Source organism: Aspergillus nidulans, chromosome IV (genome assembly GCF_000011425.1).
Source record: "Aspergillus nidulans FGSC A4 chromosome IV".
In the NCBI taxonomy this organism is placed as follows: Eukaryota; Fungi; Ascomycota; class Eurotiomycetes; order Eurotiales; family Aspergillaceae; genus Aspergillus; species Aspergillus nidulans.
This window is the reverse complement of record NC_066260.1, coordinates 2,576,042-2,595,300: the sequence shown is the minus strand read 5'-3', so window position 1 is coordinate 2,595,300 and position 19,259 is coordinate 2,576,042. Positions and strand designations below refer to the sequence as shown.

The following is a 19,259-nucleotide window of genomic DNA, read 5'->3' as shown; positions in this document are numbered from 1 at the left end:
CAGGCTTGGGTAAGCACGAGCTCTGGGTGTGTCTGATACTGTCAGCGTTGCCGGAGTAAGCGGATGCAGATCAACCCCGCCCCCACCGCCACTGCGGAGATCATAACGATCGGGATGCGGAGTAAAACATATAAAAGCTTACTAGAGGACTGTGTGCAGTGTACAGTTTCTACGGAGTATACATTGGCTGTGTGTGTCGGGAAGTGGAGGGAGAATTGAGCTAAGGATATGACAGGAATGAGATCATATTCCCAACAATCTGACGTCTCGCTAACCAGTAACACCATATCCATATTTCTTAGTAGAGTACAAATAGAACATTATCATAAGAGTTGCTCAGAACAGCGTGCACTGAGTGGAGCGCCTGAAAACTGAGTGCCATATAGAGTTCAGGCCATTCCAATTACACTAGTGGGTGGGAAGCAGCCACGCTAGCCCTCCGGCAAAGTCGGCACCGACACGCTTATCCACCTTTTAAGGACGGCGATCGCCCCAGAGTCCAACAATGCCCATCGACAACGCAAGGCCGGCAAACACCGCCCTGACACCCTGTAGGCGGCGCTCCGTCTCCATTTCCCTCCGCACAGCCTCCCCGTTGATATCACCTTTCTCCTCGGCCTCAACGACAACAATGTCGTCTTCCTTCTTCTGAGACTTCTTGCCCAGTAGACATGAATATCCCGTATCATTCACGACACTGCACACCCAAGCCTTAAAGCCACTCTGTCGGTGGAACCAGTAGTCGACGCCGTAGGTGCCAACCGTAGACATCAGCGTCATCCAGAGCAAGTATGGATGTTTTCTGTGTCGTGGCGAGATGCTGTACGCGAGGAGGAGGCAGATGTTGGAGATGTTGGCGAGGCGCAGGCCGTGCTTACGGTTAAGGCGCTTGACTTCGGCCAGGGACTTGGACGCATTTGTCGAAGTAGAGAGGAGACTGAGGGAGGGAACGGCGATAGTAGACGCGGAGTATGAGAGGCCCTAGATGCTTTTAGCGATGGATTTCACGGGGTCTGAGTTGAGCATACTGTTAACAGGCCGAGGGAGATGGTCCCGACGAATTTGGAGACGGTGATCGGGCAGGCCATGGCGGGCCAAACTGCGGCTGGGCGCAAAGACGGATTCTAGCTATTATCCTGAGTTGTATGTATCGAATTGGAGATGGGCGAGAGTCGCTAGTTGTAGTTGCGTATATAAGGCTGATGGGAGAAGACAGAAGGACGGTGCCTGGCCTGATCTTTAGTTTTCGATGTTTTAGAAGTTTGGTGACGTCTTTGAAACCTGAGGCAGTAAGGCAATCAACTTCACAAACGAATCAGAGCAGCGGATTTGTCAAATCATTTGCGCTCCCTCTAGGCCAGCGGGAACAGTAATGGCATGTAATAATTGATAGATAGACCAAGTAAAAACTAGCTAGCACACAAGTTATAATCATATAAAACAAGATCTGAATGGTACCTGTATCTAGTTTGAGTATTGGCGCGTTGAATTGTGCATCACGGTTATGCAAATTATACGATTTACTGATAAGCATCGACTAGCCCGATTCGGGTATACCCGAGGCTCCGATAACCGCGGCAGAAGACGAGGAGAAGCGAGCTGTCAGCTTCAACTCTTTTCAGGTTTATGCCCATCCTACACTTGCCTCATACTCATTCCTTTTGATTTCTGTGACCCTGCAGAATGCCTCTCCCCAAATCTGACTACGTGAGTGACAGCTGGAAAGACGGCCTGTTTAGTGAGTTCAACCTCTATCCCCAAACGTGCTCAGAAGACCAGCTAACCCCCCGAAGCCAACAAGGTCGTCTTTTGCACAGGCGGAGCAGGCACAATATGCAGTGCGCAAGTGCGCGCACTTGTTCATCTCGGAGCGGACGCATGTATCGTCGGGCGAAATGTCGAGAAAACGGAGAAGATGGCGCAGGATATTGCCACGGCTCGGCCAGGTGCGAAGGTGGTAGGAATTGGTGCTGTGGATGTGCGCTCGTTCGGTAGTTTGCAGAGCGCAGTCGATCGTTGTGTCAAGGAGTTTGGGGCGATTGACTATGTAATGTATGCGGCACTCCGGCTGTCCTTGGGCTTCGCTCGCTGACCATCTCTCGTCTAGCGCTGGCGCGGCGGGTAACTTTCTCGCGTCTATTAACCAGATTTCCGTGAACGCTTTCAGGTCTGTGATGGAGATTGACGTGTTGGGGTCATATAATACGCTCAAGGCGACGATTCCACATCTTGTGGAGTCGGCAAAGAAACACAGGGTAGACTCGAATTCATGTATGTTGGCCACTCTTTTCCATCATCCATCTTGCTCACAATGAGCTCTTGCAGTGAAGCCATCTCCAGCAGGAACTGGAGGCCGCATCATTTTTGTCAGCGCTACGCTCCACTACACAGGAACCCCATTCCAAGCCCATGTTGCCGTGGCCAAAGCGGGCATTGACGCCTTATCCCACACTGTCGCGCTGGAATTCGGGCCATTGGGTGTGACATCGAACGTCATTGCTCCGGGTCCGATCGCCTCAACAGAGGTGAGTTTGCCGCTGTTTTTTTTTTTTTTTTTGGTGACTGATGCTAACTACACAAGGGCCTGGACCGTCTCCTCCCAAGCGATCAGCTTGAGAAGGCTCAGAGAGCGCAACCTCTGGGACGCTTCGGCTCCGTTCGTGATATCGCTGATGCCACCGTATACCTCTTTGCAGACACTGGTAGTTACGTGAGCGGTCAGATCCTTGTTGGTAAGTATGCACGATCTATGCTCAGGTTCTACTGCTAACAAATCATACAGTGGACGGAGCTAGCTGGCGCATATCATCTGCCGGTATAGGGTCATCCAATTATCCCGACTTCCTTCTATCAGGAGATACCTTTCAGAACGTCAAAGGGAAGAAGAAAGCGAAGCTCTGAAGAACAATGCTTTATTCGCTCTAGATTCCCACTCTTTCTTACTTGCCATTGTTAGAGGAACCCTAGTAATATAGTGCGATGACGACATGTCTCTTGACAATGGCGTTACAAGAACGTTATAAAGCAACTTCCTGTCTCCTTTCAGCAAATTAAATCCCAGTATAGAGAGACTGCATCATAGGCATTGTTTATCACCTTCTCTAGACAATAAGCTTAACACACTAATCCTCACCCACTCCGCATCAATGATCTCTAAGTTCTCAATAGGCGAGTATAAATACAAATGCATATCCCCACCAAGTCCTGTACTTCCAATATTGCTGTCCATACTCACAATTCACTGTGTATATTCAACACAAACGATAACCAACATCAATTCACTCTAGTCTATTCCGCGTAAGCCAAACAATGCCCGTATCTGAGTTCAGGCTCCGCGAGACCTGGCGCGGAAGCTCTGCTGGGCGTGAAATCCCCAAGTTCGTGATCGACGGGGGCCGTGGAGGACGATTCGGTGAGCACCCTCCGCCCCCTTCTTCCCTTCTTCCTTCTACTTCAGGCCATGCTAACATGTCGTTCTAGATGCTACCCTAGCAGAACAATACGCTTTCAGATGCAGCACGCTAAGCAAAACAGCCTCCCTACGTAAAGAAGGACCCCGACTCCTTGCGCAATTCAAAGCCACTCGGAGCGTGCCGGAGGGCGAGCGCGTGCGGTATAACAAGTTCCTCGTTACGACGCTGCGGACGGTTGAAGGGTTCATTGAACGTTCAGGTCGCCGGATTGTTGCTGACTCGGAAGAACGAAATGAGGTGTTCAGTCGGTACGCGGCGTTTCTGAACTTCATTGAGGTGCAGGGTAATAGAAGGTTTAGCCTGGTAGGTCTTAGCCCAAATATGAGCTCTGTTCCGTTTTCTCCTCCTTTCGTCTCTCTTTCTGCTCGGAGCCAGGAGGAAAAGGTCAAGCGACGTCGCTGTTCTGTAGCTGGGTCGATATCTGGTTTAACTCCGGATAGACACGCTCTCTATCAGGCCAAGTACCAGCAGTACCGCGATGAATTTGGTCTCGACGATTGTGGATCTGAAACTGAGCCTGAGCAAGGATTTATTGAAGCCGAAATTGATCGATTTCTAAAAGAACTCGGCCAGAATGTGGATATACAGGATCTGGAGCAGTCTTCAAGGCGGTTCGCATAGGGGAGTTGTTTTGGCCATGCCATGTCTTTCTTTAGTTGGATGCTCGGGCTGGGATCCCCTAAATGCATCTTATTACTCACCATTATCTCTTACAGGTGATGGACAATGTACCTCACCTCACTCAGAGGAACATATCTGTCCGACGCCGCAGTTAGGGCAAGGCCCATCTCTTATACTATAACAGGCGCCAGAACCAGCCACCGCAGTCTCCTGACCTACTATCGAATCTCACCAGGGGCCAGTTTGGACCCTCTTGTATTTGTCTGCCGGAGTAATGTGTACTCGAGTTCGGCGCTCTTTATTCGGTCAGCCATGGGGCTACCTTGTCAACTTTCATCTTCCCTCCGAACCTATAGTTATTCTCAACCGAATCCAGGGCTGTAAAATTTAAGCGAGGGATAATCCCCCTCTATGTGTAAAACTACTTCCCTCCTGATGATATCTGCCCCTCAAGTTCTTTATCGACTCCTACTCGAAGCTATACATTCCTGGTCGATTTTGGTTCAGACGAACAGACAGCGGCACTTTTTTGCAACAAAAAGATCTGGCATAGCATTGATGGGCTCTGATCTCATTACTCAAGGTCACTAGACAAGCAATAATTCAGGCACAAGCCTTGAAATAAAAGCCGTAAGTTCAGATATTGATTGCGACCAACTAAAGTACAATAGACCAAAGACTGAAACGAGCCTAAAGCACCACAGATGCAGAATAAAGATGCCAACAAAGGTTCATAGAAAGCCACTTAGGTAGACGCTGAAAGTGTGTACTACGTCTCCTGCTGAAAGGGAAGGGTGAGATGAAGGATGGTTTCATTCTCGAGGGATAAAAACTATTGTCCAGGACGAAGAGGCGAGTCTCAGCGGGAATACTACTTAAAGAAACAAATCCCCTTGTGTTTTGCTCCGTTCTCACCCAGCATAGCTCTATCCGAACAATTGCCTACGGCACAGAATTCAGCAGTTATCCGTACTTCTAGCGGATTACCACCTGCTCATTCACTGGCATCTATTACACCTACCAAGACACTCAAACTGACATTTACGCAGCCTTAAGGATGATTTCTGGAAGCGGATTAATCCACAGCCCTCAGGAGATTGAGCAGTCTGAAGCGGAGTCAGCAACCTTGCAGCTCCCAACACCCGAGAGGACCCCTGATCCGCAAGAATACGACAGAGGACTAACATTAGACCATGATACAGAATTCGAGCGGGAACGAATCGAGCAGCAACTCGGCATATTGGTCAGGAGTGGCGGATCGGAGGAGATGGCCATCAAGTTGCTCAAGAACTTGTACCTGCGTAAATATCATGACTCAACTAACACTGACAGGCGACTGCATGAGATATTGCTCGAGAACCAACGGCTTGAGGACCAGGTCAAGGAGCTCGACAGCTCCAACCTGGAGCTCTTCAACGACGCGCAAAAGTGGCAGACGACAGCCAACGAGCTGCGCGCCGCGATGGATCTCACTGGCGAAGCGGTTCTAAGAGACGCTCAAAAGGAGGTCGACGCCCAGAGTTTTCAGAAGCTGCAAGCGCGAGAGCGCAAGCTGAAGGAGAAATATGACGCTCGCGAGATGAAGGTCGCGCAGCTGGAGTCCCAGATCGCAACCGCCAGGAAGGCGATTGAAGAATATAAGACCAAGCTGGCCGCCAACGACCAGATGGTGGATGAGTGGGCTGAGGGGCAGCAGAAATACACAGCCTGGCTGTCGCACGAGAATCTGAGACTGCGCAAGCAGCTGAACGAGATTAATGCATTTCTAGCTGCGCAGCGGACCGCTGATTTTGGCAGGTGGGAGCAGGTCTTGCCGCAGTTCAACATGCAGGCCCAATCCCTACAGGACAAGACGTTGGCGTCGAAGACTAACCAGCTGACCTATGGCACTGTTGACGTCGATATGCACGATGCCAACAGCATCGACATGGCCATGGAGCCTCTCCCGGATCGGCACAAGCCCCCCTTCCCCGTGCGGATGCGCCGGCGCATGTACAAGAGCAAGACCAAAGCCAAACGAGCGGGATCCTCGATATCACGGGCAGCACGTCCTCTAGAATGCAGTAAAGGGTACTCGGAGAAGCGGGCGGCGAGTACGTACCTGCAGTACCGTGATGGGATGGGCAAGGAGACCGTTTCGACCCTCCCGGTCAAAGGACACAGCGACGGGTTGCCCAAAGCATTTCCGCGCAAGCGCACCCGACTCCAAAAAAGCGCCGACATGACGAAGCGAATGGAAGCAGTCTCAGAGGTGCGCAGACTCCCTCGTCTCCCGCGGAACCTGACCGTTCGCGTCTCGGCGCAGGCATACACTCGCCGCGACGACAACGAGCTGGCCAAGCTCATGACGGAGAAATGGTCTCTTACCGAAAAAGAGCCACCCGTCGAAGTCAAGGGCGAGGAGGACGAGATAATGGCCAAGCTCGTAGCCGTCACCAGAACCGTCGAGCCCTTCATCCCACGTCCCAAAACGTTCTCAGGGCCCACCTACCTCCCTAAGGAACCAAAGCCCCTTTCTCGCAACGAGCGCCAGCACTGGGCCAAGACAACCAACAAATGGACGCTTGGGCCGCAGAAGAAAAATATTGCAGCTGATATGGTGACGAAGCACGTCCGTTTCGCGAGGAAGGTCGAGTACGAGCCGGACTGGTCGGCACAGCGGATATACTACGAACCGCGCAGCGGGTACACCTTCAGCTGGAGCCACGCGACCATCGCGATCCTGCTTGTGCTGCTGCTTGTATCGCACCTGCGGCCAGATGAAGGGCGGAGCTGGCGCGAGGCGAACGAGAGGCCCGAGGACGTTGTAGCCAAGCTGAGGGTATCAGGGCATGGGGAAGCGAGAGTACCCGTTGTGGACTTTGAGGTTGGGAAGTGGGCAGATGTGGATGTAAGAGTACTGGGGTAGCACCTGTTCATAGAGAATAGACTTAAAATACTATGCTCAAAAGAGTATCGATTGTAGGATGGAACTGAAACTGCACCCGAACTCCTTGTAGAGCAGGGTAGGGCAAGGTAGGTGAAGTCCAGACAAGCAATCCGAGGCGGCATTGCGCAGCGCACCATACTGCTCATGCATGCAGCAGCCATGTGTGACTGCTTGCATTCAAAGACTAGGCGTGCAGATGGACGCGTCTGGACACCTGTAGTTCTGCACAGAGCCGGACCTGCATGTGGCTGCACCGATCCCGCACTGACACTCAAGTATGCATGCTTCCACCAAACAGTCCAAGTTCTTTCTCCATCTGCTTGCCCAGAGTTTGCTGCAGGGCAGACTTGAGTACGTTACACGACCTCAAACCGGCTGCAAGAGCACCTTGGCAAGACATCCGCAGGTTTGCAGAGTGCCCGTGCAATTAGACGCTGAGCAGGAGGGAATACTACCCTGGTGCCGATCTTCACGTCTACCATCGTGCCTCTTCTCGTTGAGATCCTTGCCAGGGCGGACTATCTCGATCATAAATTTGGATACGTGCTGCAATGGTAAATGTCTGGCAGTAGCTACCGAAACATTGTAGATGCCCAACCAGTATCAAATTCCCCTGGGCAGACGACCTTCTCGACGAAGCAGAGTCAAAACCGCACCGCAGTCACGCAATTTCTGAGAGCTAGGCATGGACGTGAACGTGTGATCTGTGAACTATTCTCCGCTATACTCTGGCAGTGCCGGATACGGGTCTTCATACATTGGAAGCCCAGTTGCAGCACGCAGTTGGTTCAAGAAATCGGTTTCTGCAACCTCTCGAACAGGCAGGGAAAAGACAGCCTTGTATGATCTGACGCGTCTGCGACGCTCGACCAAGTCTCCAGTCTCCCGATGAAACGTGTCCTCCCCAGTGAAGACTTCGAGGTGCAGCCTGTGACGGACCGTGATTGCGAGAGTTTCCATCTCGTCCATCTCTTCGCCATGGACACATTCAGGGTCGCCGAAATACGACGATGCATCTATCTCGTCGATTGCTGTCGGGATATGCACTTGGAACGGGATCTCAATCCTTCCTCCAGCCCCGGCCTCCCCAGGTCGGTCCTTGCGACCTGAGCCCGCTAACCATCGGCCCGCTATCGCTCCCTGACATATCTGGCGTGTACGCTCTTGGCTGCGGACGATCTTCCTCCGGTTCGTTCTGTTTTCCTGCCTTGCCAGAGATAGACACTTGACCGTCTCGTCGACCTGCCACCGCACCTCCTCGGCAACGACGTACTTGATTTCTGACTCTCGCTCCCCATCCAGAATCGTTGATTTCGCTTGCCATTCGATGTCATACTGTGTTTGACGCCCGGTACTTTTTGTTTCTGGAGGGCAAGGCGCTATGCACAGTTCCGTGACCACGGGGCTGCCGGGGTACGCCCGGATATGCCAGACGGGTTCTGGCGGCGCCGCTCGTCGTATACGGATGGGCTGCGAGTCCTGGACGCTGACGGAAGACGCTAAGCGTACCGTCGCGGTGATAGTGTAGGAAACAGTCCCCAAAGCTGTGTCGGCTGTGGGCGGGATGTTGCCGGGAATAGGAAGAGAGAAGCTGAACTTCCGCTCCTGGAAATCCAGGCTGGTCACGTCTAGACTGTGCCAGATGATACATTTCGCCAGTGTTTGCGATTGTGCATTGGGTATCTGGGAAGGGAAGGACTGGACTTGGGCAGTCATCCGTCTCCAGGGCAGAGTCTTGCTGCTGGTTTCATTTCCTGGGAATGGTGGTCTCGGCCTTCTAGAACTCACAAGACGGACCAGCTTCACCGTTATTTCTGGCCGACAGACGGCTGAGACGGGCGATGCAAATGCTGATGTGGCTGGAGAGACAGAGACCGAGCCTGGAATGGGCGCGGTGCTCTCGCCGTCGACAAGGAGGTGAGTATTTGGGATCGTCAAGTTAACAGTATAGCTCTCCATTGCTGCAGGAGATGTTGACGGACCGGTATGGGAAACGCCCCCTGTTTTGCTATATATTTCGACATGGTGAGGTCGGCGCTAGATGCTGCTGGTCGGCTGATTAGGGCTAGCTCCCCAGTTAGGAAGCCAAGCCTCTAGCGCGGACGCGGCTCGGTCCAAAGGGTGGAGTTCTAGAAATTCGCCCGCTCTCGCCCTTCGTCTCTCATCAGTTTGACTATCACTTACGCCTGAGCTAGCCCTAACTCCTAAACTACCTACTCCGGAGTATATGGACATCCCCGTCGCCGCAAACATACTTGGCACAACTGGCGCAGTAAGATACCTCGTCCTCACCACTAGCTTCTCTAACGAACCAAATCAGGTCTGCTGGTCCATCCAGGTATACATGGCCTTTTAACAAGTCGCTGGCCGATATCAGCGCTAACTGAACTCCAAGCTCCTCCCTCAGATTATTATCAATTATCGCCGCCATGACACCGAAGGCCTGCAAGCATCCATGATGATGCTCTGGGCAATCGCCGGTGTCCCGCTCGGTGTGTACAACATCGTCTCAGAGCTGAACATCGCCCTTCGCGTGCAAGCCCAGATTCTCACGTTCTTGAGCCTGGTCACATGGGCGCAGTGTTTGTACTATGGGAAAGTATGCGAATTTCATACCATTAAGTTGAAACGCAACGGGATGCTCACGCTTTTACCAGAAACACTCAATCCGAAAGTGCATCGGTGCCGTCCTCTCCCTGCTTCTCTTGCTTGGGGCCATTGAAACCGGCCTGGTATTCGCTCTGCGCAGCGCCAAAGACAGGAACCTGAAATGGCCGCTAACCATTATGGCCGTCCTCAGCTCCTGCTTTCTAGCCGCAGGCGTGCTGCGCCACTACTGGGACATCTACGTGCATCGGACCGTCCGAGGTATCAGTTTTATCTTCGTGGCGATCGACGCGGCCGGAGATCTGTTCTCACTCGTTTCTGTTGGTATGTACTTGATATCACCGTACACAGTGATTTGAGTAGATAGAACCTCGCTCATGCTTTACGCGCAGTGTTCGAACCGCGCCTCGATATCTTGGGGATGGTTATCTACGGCACCGAACTGGCGCTGTGGATTGGAGTGTGCCTATGTGGTCTGGTATTTAATTTCCTACCGTGGGTTGTGGAGCGCGAGCGGTCCAGGAAGACTGCAGACAGGAGGGAGCCGTGTGAACCAGAACCGGGGTCACTGTCCCTTCGCCAGATGCCGTCTTCCACTTCGGTGTTCCGGACGGCCTCAGAGGAGGCCGTGAGGAGGGCACATCCGCAGGCGGCCCGCGATACTTAGGAAGTCCATGCGGTGCAGAGCACATGCAGTGACATTCAGGTCAACAGTGACAGATTGACAAATTTTACATGTAAATAGCGTCTATCCTATCTCTTCTAGCTTCCCCCTTGAGTACTCGGGCTGCTGTACACAAAGCGAATCTACATTCCAACGGGACTAGTCCAATATCTACGACGCCCGAAACGGCGTATAATTTTGTCTCCCAGCAATCATGACTTGCGTTTGACTGAGGGATGACTGCTACAATGGAATGCACCTCCAGGTTTACTTAATCCACTAACATAAGAAAGACCTCAAGCGAGCTGAGTGCTGTAGTTTCCGGCATGCGATTGCGAAAGGGACCGGCCCACTGACTATCTGATACGCTTAAGTTGGTCCCGTGATTTGAAATGCCTAGCTTTGGTAAGTCTAGTCCTCTGAAGTGCTGAGTTTCTGATAGAATTATGTAAAGCGTCAATTTGGTTCCATATATCGCAACAAGCATTTTCCACGTGGCTGTCTGCGCAGCCTCCACCAGCCTTATCTGCTAGACGCCCCACAGCATACAGTATGGACATTCCGCTCGATAATTAACGTCTTGGTGACGGAAAGTGTAGGTGGACTAATCAAGCACCTGATCACCTGCTCCCACGCTCTGACGAGCACTATCCAGACCAGATACCTCTGAAGATATCCTCTCTGCAATATATCCCGCATGTTTCTAGCCATCTTAGCCTCTTTTTCTGCATTTAGAACTTGTTTGGCCCTCACATTACTTTGTTTCTTCTTTTGAAGCGTGCTCAATAAGCGTTGAACTGTACGCACTGACGGCCCGCTTTGAACAGCTTCAGAAAGCTCACGCATCTTGATATGCTGGTCTGTCTCGACTAGACCCAGAAGCTGTTGTTGCTCCTCGGGAGATATCTTCTTTGGACGTCCAGATCGAGGACAAGACTGCTGGTTCTTGCGCGCATTCTCCCGCATGATTGTCGATCGTATAGTCGAATACGGGATATCAGGATACCGCTTGTGTATCTTTGTGACTTTCCATCCAATCGCCTTTAGCTCACAGAGCCTGGCTCGGATATCTGGGGTCAACTCCTTTCGCCGACGAGACATGCTGTTCTGTATAGTTGTGAAACAGTTCAACTTTACGTCCATGTATCGACGCGTTGTTTTGGCCGGCAGAATATTTAAGCTAGGCAGAATTAAGAAGCGGTTTACTGCTAGCGTCGTAATATCTAGTGGGGGATTTGGCTTTGTCGTACCGCCGTTTACCACTGTACCATAAATACATAGTGGAGTTCGATATATCATAGGTATTGATAAGATCAATCTTGAGTTAATCACGTTGAGATTATAATACGCTGGTACAAAGTATTTCAGATAGCTCAAAAGTTGACTGTCCTAAAGCTGGGGTTATGTATTACCTTGCGCTCAACGATATAGCCGCTTACATGTGATAATTTTACTCCAGAGCCGTACCGTATCCCAGCGTCATCCTCGGTGTGCAGCCGCTGCTGCCATCGTATAAATAGTATAGTATAGGTCAGGTGGTGCGGAAGTGACGTCATGGGCTCCCATATAATATAGCAGCCTTAGCATGAACACCTACATTACCATCGTCACATCTACACTTACTACATTCATTCTTACAATGGAAAAGAGACCAACAGACCACAGAACGATGGGCTCTCCTACCAATACTCCCGCCGGAGACGGCTCTGATCATGACACCACATACGACACCGGTTTTAAATATCAGATCCCTGAAGCGGACACCCAGCAGCCGCCCAATTATAAGTCCCAATCCCAGTCGCAGTACCTACATCATGGTTCAGCTGGTGACTACAGTACGCTCCCTCTACCTTCCGGTCTTTTCCCACTAATGACATTGGGAGTAATGGAGACTTTGAGTCTGACTACCTGAAATACTAGGACCGCATTCCACAGGCGGAGGAACGGGCCGTGCTGGAGTAGACGTAGGCGAGCAGGTCGGGAGCGGAGTCAGGGGCATCTTTGCAGCAGTTCATGTATGATTTCTACACCGGCTATTGTATGCATACGATTCTGGCACTAACGGGTATCAGGGCGCCGGCGAGTGGCTGCGCGGGGGCATCAACGCAGCCGTTGATCGAACCTTTGGCGACGAGGACGGGGTGGCGAGGAACGAGGCGATCTCGCGCTCTGGGCAGGAGGAGATACGGTCGGGGCGGTTCAGTCATGATACGCATGCAGGGTGGAAGAAGTAGTACCTGCGCGGGCGTTGGGTCTTCTCTTCATCACCATCCGCTTAGTATAGGGCTCACTCAAGTTGAGCCAGTCAGCGTGATACCCTATTTCACTGTAGTCCAGTACATTTTTCAGTCTGCCCATTGGATTCTTCTAAACAGAGGTCAAGAAAGACTAGGTGTTAATCCTTTACCTACCTCAACAGACGCTCCTGCATTAGCAGTGCACCGTATCTGGCCGCGTGAAACGCTTAAGAAGTTGTAGCACTACCGTATGTTTGTATATCTTTCAATTGAAGCAATCGAGCACCGAAGACATAATACCCATTGGAAAGGTTACATTTCAACACCGCGGTCGACGCCGGCAGGACGCCACCCAGAAACGTCACTATGCTGTTTCTTTGTGATGAGCCTATAAGTGAAGATAAGACTAATCAATGCCAAGGTCATGTACATTGTGAAGTGTTTCAGCAGAAAGAACCAATGAGAGAATATGGAGAGAGATTTGCCCTAGAGCAAAGCTGAGAATTATCTGGGACATATCATATATCTCAGAAAAGATTTCTAAGGATCAGGTAAATACAGGAACCACCCTTCCCGCTGCCCTATCAGCAAGCCTTACCGGCATAAGAACGTCATAAACATGCCTTGCCCACCCACAAACGACCTTCCTCGTATCCTTTGGATCAATAATCTCCTCAACACCAAATGCATTTGCCGTGCGGACCGGGTTCATCAGCCGACGATACTCCTCCTCCAGCTCTGCATAAAGCTCTTTCTTTCGCCCCTGCTTCTCTGCCTCCCGCAACTCATGCCGATGTCCAACCTCGATCCCGCCATCTAGCGGAAGGGAACCCCATTGTCCCGAGGGCCAGGCGACCTGGACGTGCGGGTCTCTCGCGCCGAGCATCACACCGCCGGCGACGCCGTAGGCACGTCGGGTAATGACGCTGAAGATGGGCGTTGTGGTGCTGAAGTATGCTTTTGCGAGTTCGATACCCCATCGCATTGTCGCGGTTCGTTCGGCAACGGTGCCGATTGCGTAACCGGCTACACTGGAAGTTAGCTATCATTGAGCTCACGATGAGCGGGCGGAGTACATACGGACGTCAACAAATTGCAGCACGGGCAGGTTCATCACGTCACATAGCTTCAGAAGTCGAGCAAGCTTCTGGCTTCCTGCCGCATCTAGAGCGCCACTGTTTACTTCACAGTTGAGCGAAATTATACCCACTGGCCGGCCACCGAGCCGAGCAAGACCCGTTATTGCGGTGCGGCCCCAGAGAGCTCCAATCTCGAAGAATGAGCCGTTATCCACAACGCTTCTGATGATCGTCCAGGGATTATACATGCGAGTTTGTTTGCGGGGGATAATCCGGCGAAGAGACTCGTCTTCTCGGATTTCTTGGTCATCGCACGGGATTACAGGGGGCGCATTGTATCGACCGCAGTTAGGGAGGTAGGAGAGCACTGTACGTAGCTGCTCGAAGCATTCGGCTTCATTAGCGGCCATGTTATCAATCGTTCCATTCGTACAGTGGATCATGGGCCCGCCAAGGTCCTGAAAGCCGAGGCCTTCTTCGAACGTTGCTCCCTTTACTACCTCTGGACCTGCGTTGAACAGGGCGCCTACGTCGGCGGCCATGACGGAGAAATGGCACGACGTGACACGGGCGGCTCCAAGCCCGATCTGAGCGTATTAGCAGGTGTGCATATATGGGTGGAAGGGGAGCATACCGCTGGTCCCAGAACTGCCCCGACGTTGGGGATGCCGTCATTCAATTGCTGTATGACATAGTGAAACATTGGCACATACGGGAGATAGCTCCATCCTTCCTTCCGAATCGTTGTGACGCTACCTCCCCCAGAACTACCATCAACCAGTTTTACCACAGGCAGCTTGAGTGCAACGGCCAGCTTCTCCAGATAAATTGTCTTCCCCGCCGAAGCTCCGTCTGCGTGTCCGCTGCGTATGGAGAAATCGTCTGCTGTCAGCAGCACGCGCCGTCCACGCAGCTTTCCCATTCCCTGAACGTTATTGCTAGGCACGAATGAAACTGGCTTCTCACGCATCGGTCCTGTTTTCTTCCATTCTACTGTGCCGGACAAAGAGCCGATTTCCTCAAAACTATTCGGATCTAAAAGCTGTTCAAGCCGCTCGCGGACCCATAGCTTTCCAGATTGTTTCTGCCGCACATAGCCGCGACGCGATAAATCTGGAGTTGCTGCGATCGTGCGCAGTGTTTCGATTTGTTCACGAACATCGGCATAGTCTGGGGGCAAATTGAGGTGTGATGAGACTTGTCGTAGTCGTTTTTTTGCGGACGCAGTGGTATGGTTGTCATCCGGCATTCTCGAAAATGGCTGTGCTGCCAGAATACTTAAGAGGTCAAGTTGTTGTTCTCGAGTTCCTGTGCGATTGTTACCCCCTCATGAGGGGTAACAGTTGGGCCGAGTACCGAGGATCAGACAAACAGATACATCTTAGACTCAACATCATCAGGATATCAAACCGAGCATCTTTCACACAGTAGGTGTAAAATGTTGGTTGCACGCCCAATACAGCGAATCCTGGTCGCAAACAGGTACTAACCCCCGTACGAAAGTTCTACTACCTGCTGACGAGCCAGAGGCGAGATTGCTGTTCGAATTCTCCAAGCTACAAGAGAAGCCTGTCCATCGATTAAAACATACGCCTTGTATACAGACAATGACCGCACCCATTGCGATATTGGGCGCCCCCATCATGCGTTGCACATTACCCCAGATGGGTATTTGGACATCGAGCTTTTGGTTCGACTCGTCCAGCAACACGCAATCGATGCAATCCATCCAGGATATGGCTTCCTGAGTGAAAGTGCCGAGTTTGCAAGGCGTATGCAAGATCTTGGAGTCATTGTTATAGGGCCTGGCTGGGAAGCATTGGATCGCACGGGAGACAAGCTCAGAGCGAAGCAACTGGCGGTGGAGAACAACGTTCCTGTATTACCGAGCCTGGAATACGACATGGCCACTCCGCGTGCAACAGGCCTTGGAAAGATCAAATCATTCGCTCATAATGTGGGATACCCGGTCATGATCAAGGCCGTCGACGGCGGCGGAGGACGGGGCATCCGACTCGTCCATAGAGACGACGACCTGGGGCACGCCGTGCGCGCATCTGCAGCTGAGTCTCCATCACAAACAGTATTTGTGGAAAAAGCAGCCATAGACGGGTTTCACCATATAGAGATCCAAATCGTGGGTGATGGTAAAGACGTGCAGCATCTGTGGGAGCGCGACTGTAGCGTGCAGCGACGGTTCCAAAAGATTGTTGAAATCGCGCCATCATTGATCCGCGATAGAAATCAGGAGCTGGTCAGCAGAATAGCCGACGCAGCAGTACGCATGATGAAGGCCATCCGTTATCGATCTCTTGGGACTGTGGAGTTTCTGGTCAACGAACAACTCAATGAATTCTACTTCCTCGAGATCAACCCGCGGATCCAGGTGGAACACACTATCACGGAAGCCATCACGGGCGTTGACCTGGTCCAGACCCAGCTACTCATAGCACAAGGATACTTCCTTGCGCAACTTGGCTTGGACACTTGCCCCAAAGCCCGCGGTCACTGCATTCAACTTCGGCTATGCTCCGAGGATCCGCGCGCCAATTTCTCGCTGAGTGTGGGAAAGGTGATGGACTTTAGCGTTCCTACTGGTAATGGAGTCCGACTCGATACTCACATAGATGTGACAGGCCTCAGCCCAGTGGTTGTGGGCGCCCAGTTCGACAATTTACTAGCCAAAATCATTGTCTCGGGTTCATTGACTTGGCAAGCAACAGTTTTGAAAGCACGGAGGGTGCTAGCGGATACGAGGATCTCGGGTGTCAAAACAAATTTGGACCTGCTGCGAGGCATTATTGGTCAAGAAAGCTTCCTCAATGGGAGCGCAGATACACAATGGCTAGAAAGACACCTCGATCAAGTCGTGCAAGAGGGGGTGAGCACCTCGGGCTCACTGCAGGCTGCGGCTCCGTCATCCCACCAGACTGGCGCCCCAAGCATGCCCCAGTCCAATCTGTTGTTCCGACCAGGCGATGCATGGTCGATCACTCTTGAGCCTTTGTCCAGTCAACGGGAAACACAGCAGCAGCATCACATCCAGCTCACACGTGTATTGCAAAATGATTTCCCAGCATCCATTTCGGCAGAGGTGCAGTATTCCACACCGTCATCCTCCACGGCGTATCGGGTGAAGTTGGAAACCACGAATACCACTGCATCAGCCTTGGTCTCTTCGCATCGCCGTGGAGATCCCCGCAATCCACGGCACATCGTGCTGCCGTTATCGGGTAAGCTCATCGAGGTACTTGTGCTTCCTGGCGACATTATAGAAGAAAACCAAGTCGTCGCTTTTGTGAAACAGATGAAAATGGAACTTGAGGTAAGAAGTCCACGAGCAGGGCGTGCACAATGGGTTTATGAAATGGAGGAGGAGGAAGAGGATGTAGCGGAAGGCATCCTCCTGGTAGAACTAGAAGAGGAACTGCGGGGGAAGCTATAAGCTATAGTAACCCTATATCTCTGCATATTTGATGGAAATTTGGGATACATACCTGTAATAGAGGAAATCCAAGGTCGTGAAGTGAGATAAGAGAGATGAGAGATGGGAAATGTGATGACTACATTCCACATTGAGAAATGAGTGCTATCAGCGATAAGATAAGATGATAAGATAAGCATAGCTGTAGATACCTCAGCCAACTCCCCGCACCACGTCATCGTCATCAACTACCACGAGCTTCAAGTTCTCATCTGTTCCTCAATATATGTGTTCAGCACGTACTGCTGAGTGAAAAATGGAATATCTCCGCCTCTACTTTTTCACCTACAATTGTGCCCTTAGCTTCATCAATGTAGAACACTTTTCCAGTCACTTCTTCGACGCCTACCCCCTCACCGACAATCTCAGCTCCCCCCCTGAGCTCATCGTGCTCAGTCTGCAAGAGATTGCTCCTATGCCATACGCTTTCCTCGGCGGCTCGTTCTTAGCTCCGTACTTCGCCTCTTATACCCAAGCCGTTAACCGCGCCACTGTTGAGCGCTTCAACACCCACTATGTCAACGTTCTGGCCGATCACAGCGGCATGACCGGACTCTTGATCTTTGCACGGCCCGACATTGTTGACCAGTTGTCATCTCCTGGTATTGCACGGGTGGGCTTTGGGTTCCAGGAAATAGGCAACAAAGCTGCTGTGGCTTCGCGGTTATCCTACCAGAGTCCCAGCACACCGGAAGCAGGTCTCGATCTCATTCTTGTTGCTGCGCACCTTGCACCAATGGAGGGTGCGGTCGCACGAAGAAATGAAGATTGGCGTAGCATGGTCGAAAGGCTGGTATTCAGCGACTCGGAGAGCAGTATCAGGCGTAACGGCGGAAATGAGGATGAATCGGAGACGGAGGCATTGCTATCCAGCTCCTCGAACGCGGCCGCCAAATATCCAGGCATCTTCGCGCCTTCGAACTACCTCTTCATTGGAGGCGACCTGAACTACCGCACTGCAGACAGGATTCCCGCCAAGGACGAATATATGAAATATCCCCAGGCAAACGTCGAACCAGACGACCCACTGCATTTCTCACATCTCCTGAAAAACGACCAGCTGAAGCGCGAAATGCAAGAGTCTCGCTGTTTTCACCGACTATCCGAAGCCCCTATTACATTTCCACCAACATACAAGTATAACCATGACGCACAGGTCGCTGCTCTCGATCCTGCGCACGCCGACAAGCCTGCAGAGTGGAAATGGTCTAGCCACCGCTGGCCTAGCTGGTGTGACCGCGTGCTATTCCTAGAAACCCCCCCAGGACTCGGTGACGAGGCAAAGATCCAAGTTCTAAAGTACGATGCTTTACCCGTATCTCCAACGTCAGACCATCGCCCTGTCGCACTCACAGTCTCGATCCCGGTCCTTGAAAGGCGAGAAGTAAGCGGATCTCAAACGATATCCCCGTTCCCTATTGATCCAAACTGGGTGCGGCGGAGACAGGTGGCGCAGAGAAAAGAATACTTGGCTGGATGGGTCACATACTTGGGATTAACCTGGGAGGGTAATGGGCTGCTGTTGGCTTCCGCTGTTGGAATCGTTGGGGCTTGGTTCGTATTTCGATCTATTCTGAGCTCTTGAGGCCTCCTAAGCCATCGCTGGCCAGCTAGGCTGCAGCAACACAGCCGTCCGCAACGGCAATGCTTTGTTGGCATGCCTTGGCTTTACCCCCACATCTTGTTTACCACTATCGGATTCATTGCTGGCCATGGATGGAGAAGCGGTGCAGTCATCATGCAATGTACGAGTAAGGTCAGCCAGATTCTGATCTTGGTGAAATGGTAGCCTCCTAGCGTGTACCACTACCTCAGGGCCGAGGCGCAGCAAATCCTCTCCCCTGCTGAAATGCCATGGAGAGTCCCGCAGCACATGAAGTTGAGTAGACGTCAATACCGAAAGGTTCGGCCGAGTCTCTAGTCGGTAGGATGAGGTCAGCCACAGCGATATCTCGACGAAGGCTGACATGACTGTGATTGTTTCGCTGTATTGGGCAATGATATCGCGCAAACATATATTCGTGCATGGCACTGCCACCATCTAAATTGAATATCCCTGGTTTGATGCCTGGTTTGATGCCTGGTTTGATGCATGGCGGTGTTTATAGTAATCTATTTTATGCATGCGAGTCTTGTCAAATCCGTAACTATATATGCATAATCAC

The 19,259-nt window shown here is 51.8% G+C and overlaps 10 protein-coding genes across 10 annotated transcripts, besides 1 other annotated feature; 6 read left to right on the top strand and 4 right to left on the bottom strand.

Annotated features, from left to right (window-relative positions):
* Positions 1-19,259: part of a sequence feature (contig 1.132 1714..254738(1)) that runs on past both edges of the window.
* On the bottom strand, positions 475-1,088 carry ANIA_07771 (uncharacterized protein; the record flags this gene model as incomplete). Its single annotated transcript, XM_675948.1, has 2 exons — positions 475-981; positions 1,029-1,088. The coding sequence occupies 2 exons, from the start codon at positions 1,086-1,088 to the stop codon at positions 475-477; spliced, it is 567 nt and encodes a 188-aa protein (XP_681040.1).
* ANIA_07770 (SDR family oxidoreductase) lies at positions 1,684-2,901 on the top strand (the record flags this gene model as incomplete). Its single annotated transcript, XM_675947.1, has 6 exons — positions 1,684-1,738; positions 1,794-2,052; positions 2,108-2,271; positions 2,326-2,525; positions 2,582-2,732; positions 2,783-2,901. 6 exons carry the CDS (start codon positions 1,684-1,686, stop codon positions 2,899-2,901), a joined length of 948 nt encoding a protein of 315 aa, XP_681039.1.
* ANIA_07769 (uncharacterized protein) lies at positions 3,310-4,094 on the top strand (the record flags this gene model as incomplete). Its single annotated transcript, XM_675946.1, has 2 exons — positions 3,310-3,412; positions 3,481-4,094. The coding sequence occupies 2 exons, from the start codon at positions 3,310-3,312 to the stop codon at positions 4,092-4,094; spliced, it is 717 nt and encodes a 238-aa protein (XP_681038.1).
* On the top strand, positions 4,892-7,374 carry ANIA_07768 (uncharacterized protein; the record flags this gene model as incomplete). The annotated part of the gene is made up of 3 exons (XM_675945.2): positions 4,892-6,984; positions 7,060-7,109; positions 7,212-7,374. The coding sequence occupies exons 1-3, from the start codon at positions 5,152-5,154 to the stop codon at positions 7,372-7,374; spliced, it is 2,046 nt and encodes a 681-aa protein (XP_681037.1). The 5' UTR covers positions 4,892-5,151.
* ANIA_07767 (uncharacterized protein) lies at positions 7,735-8,982 on the bottom strand (the record flags this gene model as incomplete). The annotated part of the gene is made up of 1 exon (XM_675944.1): positions 7,735-8,982. One exon carries the CDS (start codon positions 8,980-8,982, stop codon positions 7,735-7,737), a length of 1,248 nt encoding a protein of 415 aa, XP_681036.1.
* ANIA_07766 (uncharacterized protein) lies at positions 9,482-10,297 on the top strand (the record flags this gene model as incomplete). The annotated part of the gene is made up of 3 exons (XM_675943.1): positions 9,482-9,622; positions 9,681-9,954; positions 10,023-10,297. The coding sequence occupies 3 exons, from the start codon at positions 9,482-9,484 to the stop codon at positions 10,295-10,297; spliced, it is 690 nt and encodes a 229-aa protein (XP_681035.1).
* ANIA_07765 (uncharacterized protein) lies at positions 10,567-11,926 on the bottom strand (the record flags this gene model as incomplete). Its single annotated transcript, XM_050612086.1, has 4 exons — positions 10,567-10,997; positions 11,048-11,401; positions 11,734-11,796; positions 11,918-11,926. 4 exons carry the CDS (start codon positions 11,924-11,926, stop codon positions 10,899-10,901), a joined length of 525 nt encoding a protein of 174 aa, XP_050468042.1. The 3' UTR covers positions 10,567-10,898.
* ANIA_07764 (uncharacterized protein) lies at positions 12,938-14,152 on the bottom strand (the record flags this gene model as incomplete). The annotated part of the gene is made up of 3 exons (XM_675941.1): positions 12,938-13,039; positions 13,130-13,557; positions 13,612-14,152. The coding sequence occupies 3 exons, from the start codon at positions 14,150-14,152 to the stop codon at positions 12,938-12,940; spliced, it is 1,071 nt and encodes a 356-aa protein (XP_681033.1).
* Positions 15,044-17,055, top strand: ANIA_11009 (putative pyruvate carboxylase; the record flags this gene model as incomplete). Its single annotated transcript, XM_050612084.1, has 2 exons — positions 15,044-15,092; positions 15,138-17,055. Exons 1-2 carry the CDS (start codon positions 15,049-15,051, stop codon positions 17,053-17,055), a joined length of 1,962 nt encoding a protein of 653 aa, XP_050468041.1. The 5' UTR covers positions 15,044-15,048.
* On the top strand, positions 17,351-18,679 carry ANIA_11023 (putative inositol 5-phosphatase; the record flags this gene model as incomplete). Its single annotated transcript, XM_050612083.1, has 1 exon — positions 17,351-18,679. The coding sequence occupies one exon, from the start codon at positions 17,351-17,353 to the stop codon at positions 18,677-18,679; it is 1,329 nt and encodes a 442-aa protein (XP_050468040.1).